Source organism: Limulus polyphemus, unplaced genomic scaffold, assembly GCF_000517525.1.
Source record: "Limulus polyphemus unplaced genomic scaffold, Limulus_polyphemus-2.1.2 Scaffold488, whole genome shotgun sequence".
Taxonomy (NCBI): Eukaryota; Metazoa; Arthropoda; class Merostomata; order Xiphosura; family Limulidae; genus Limulus; species Limulus polyphemus.
In genome coordinates, this window is record NW_013666098.1 from 373,278 (window position 1) to 376,788 (window position 3,511).

General features: G+C 35.0%; 1 protein-coding gene across 1 annotated transcript in view; it reads right to left on the reverse strand.

The window, feature by feature from the left end:
* LOC106458584 (pikachurin-like) overlaps window positions 1-3,511 on the reverse strand; it is a 151,185-nt gene that overhangs the window by 49,018 nt on the left and 98,656 nt on the right. Inside the window, exon 3 of the mRNA XM_013918104.2 lies at window positions 543-1,010. Within this exon, the coding sequence (XP_013773558.1) occupies window positions 543-1,010 (468 nt within the window). The remainder of the gene's footprint in view (window positions 1-542; window positions 1,011-3,511) is intronic.

The following is a 3,511-nucleotide window of genomic DNA, read 5'->3' on the forward strand; positions in this document are numbered from 1 at the left end:
TTACCATAAGACACGGATAATTGTGAGTAAAGTAACAGGGGTGGAGTCAAGAGTTTGTTTGTTTGTAGCTAAGCACAAAGCTACACAATGGGCTATTTGTGCTCTGTCCACCACGGGTATCGAAACCCAGATTCTAGGAGTCAAGAGGGTGTTTTGACGGGTTTTAACCCTACCCTTAGATCTAATACAAAGCGAGATTTTTTTAACCTTGTGGAAAAATACACACACATAGTAAAATCCTGGATCCGCCCCCGAGTTATCCTGTAAAACTATGAGAGGGGGGTTGATTACTTCAGTTCTTGCACAATTCTGGTATTTATGAGCATTATAGGTTGAAAGGTAAAACTAAGAGTTTTTAATTTTAAATAATCACTAGAAATTTAACTTCATGACCTTTTGAAACATCATTGCAATCAAGAAATTTATACTTACTAAAAGAAGCTTAATTTTTTTATGTCTACCTATAAAGATAGTTTTTCGAAATTATTTCAAACTAATTTTGATACTATATTACGGTTAATAAAAAACACAAATATATTAACCTGTTTCGCAATAGATTCCTCCTCTTCCTAAAGGACAGCTACATTTTACGCCCTCTGTCGACGGGTCAGGGATACAAGCACCACCAGATTCACATTCCAACTCTTTACATGTAACAAAACGAGGACTAGGTGGCGTGGTGATCGTTACTGTGTTCATTGGTTGAAACAGCCGGTCTACTTCGAGCGCTTGAGAAGCCGACTTGGAGTTTTCGTAATCGACTTGAGGCTTCTGAATCCCTCGGTATTTTTCTCCAACTTCAATCCCATCCACAAGGTTGGAGGCGAAGTCTATTTCAATTTTGCGGCGTCCATCATTCTGATTGGTATCATAACCTTCGTGGGTCTGAGACAACGATTCAGGAATATAGCTTCGTACTCCTTGAGCGTGGCTTGCACTGATTACAGTCATGTCGTCAGCTTGTTGCTCCTCTGGTGCCTCTACTGTTTTCGAATAATTTCTTATATTTTCTATAAAAAAATATATATACTTACTATTAATTGATGTATTTATTTAAACAGTAAAACTGACATTGGTTCCAGCAAACTAATAAACAATAAATGAGTCGATAATCTGTTAAGAAACAAGAAGGGAAAAAATAATATAAAACTTACAAGTTCAGAAACAGACCAACCAGCACGTGCTTCTATTTGAACCTTGACGATAAACAAATAAGGCAAAGAAAGTGCACACTTAATACAAATAAAATATAGGCACAGATTTTGTACTGCTTTGGTCCGATCTTCTCAAATTTGTAATTCGTTGTTTGATTTTTAGAAGTATACTTGATCTTTATTATCTGATTATTGAACATTTTTACTTGTGTTGATCACACAAAAAATTTTAATTTATGAAACTTATCACTCTTTTTACGTATATGTGCATATCACTTTGACTGTATTTTTTCTATTGATGTATGTCTTATTTCAATACTAAAAATAAAAAAATCCAAGCTAGTATATGATTTGAGCTCCCCCTATCCGATGACAACGCAACATGAATATTTATTTTTTACCCACCAGTCCACTGTGACTAACTTTTCCATCCACTCCTAAACATTAAGATCTTTGATACCCTGTTTTAATTCAGATCCCATTTATGCCCTTACTGGCTGTGGGCTACATTAACCATTAAAAAGAACATAATATTTTTATTGCTATACAAGTTACAGATATCAAACTGGCTGCATTTCTTAGTTTAAATTAATATTTACGTGTGTGAGTGTTTTTTTGTTTTTGTAGCAACACAACTTCGCTTACATTAAGTTTTGCTTCCACAATGACAAGTATAACAACTATACTATTTGTTCATGGCCCATTTTTCTTAATATAAAACAGATATGAATTTGCTACTTTTACTATGAAGTAAGGGTTTTTAGATACGTTCAGAAACATAACAGTGACATTCTAGTGTTAGAAAGAGCTGTTACAATACCACAGGTTTGTCCAAAAGTCTACCTGTGTATTTCACTAACACTAGTGTTTTTCCAGTATTTCGGATAACAACTTCATTGGATTCACTACACCGTGCCTGGTGATATTTTGTACATAGACACAAATAGATTTTGTCCATTTCTGAGTCCTGTTAGGAACACAGCTATAATGTTTTCGATGTTTATAAATTTAAATTATCTTCATGCCAAATAGTAAAGTTTTTTTATTACACATGCTTTTTTTTTTGAGTAAAACTATTTTTATAAAATAAATCGAGATTAAAATCCGAACATACCGAATTTGTCCATTTAACATTCTTACATTGATACTGAAAGTTTGGTTTGTTTTGCATTTCGCGCAAAGCTACACGAGGGCTATCTGCGCTAACCGTCCTAATTTAGCATTGAAAGATTAGAAGGAAGGCACCTAGTCATCACCACCCACCACCAACTCTTTTACCAACGAATAGTGGGATTGAACGTAACATTATAACGTCTCCACGGTTGAAAGGGCTAACATGTTTGACGGGACAGAGATTCGAACCCGCGACCCTCAGATTGCGTGTCAAGTGCCCCCTAACCACCTGGTCAAGATACTGAAGGAAGAAGAAAAACGATAAAAACAAATATCTTTACTGCTTATTTCTCTTAGTACATACTACAAATATAACTTAATATATAACTTAGTATAATATGGTATATTTTGTAAAATTAATTGAAAATAATATTTCATCCAAAATGGTTATATCATGGGAACACAAGGCTATACAGCAGGCTATCTATGCTCTGCCCACCACGGGTATCGAAACCCGACATTTAGCGTTGTAAGCTGAGAAGAGTTGCCACAGATGGGTGCAGGGGAGTTAAACACATGCAGTGTCTTAGACCCCACCATTCCTTCACTTGTCACGTGTCCCTAGCCCCTTTAGTTATTAGTTTTAACCAGTTTTTTTTTCAGTTACCTATAACTATTATGAAAATGTTTATTAATGGACACAAATCATATAGTTATACTTATTAACTGATAACTAAAGACATGTGAAACGATAATAATAATAACGAAAATTATTTAGTTATCTGACGTCCACGTGTGTTGAGGGACAAGTGGTCTGACTGAAATCCTTGTGTATGTGAATACGATGCGTCATAAATGCAGAAAATAGTCATGTAGCTAAACCGAGAGTATGTTTACTGAAGACTTCTGATCATTCAGTGTTAGTGGTAACATTATAACGACCCACGGCTGAAAGGACGAACATGTTCGGTGTGACGGGGATTCGACTCGCAGATTGCAAGTCGAGCGCTCTAACCACCAGGCCTAAAATATGTTAATGTACGTGCTACAGTTTCAAACCCTAGTTTACAGTAATATGATATGGATCTTTCTTAACTTTAATAGTAATATTAAAGTTTACATGACAGTATTTTACATGACAGTAATATGATATGGATCTCTCTTAACTTTAATAGTAATATTAAAGTTTACATGACAGTATTTTACATGACAGTAATATGATATGGATCTCTCTCGAACAGTTC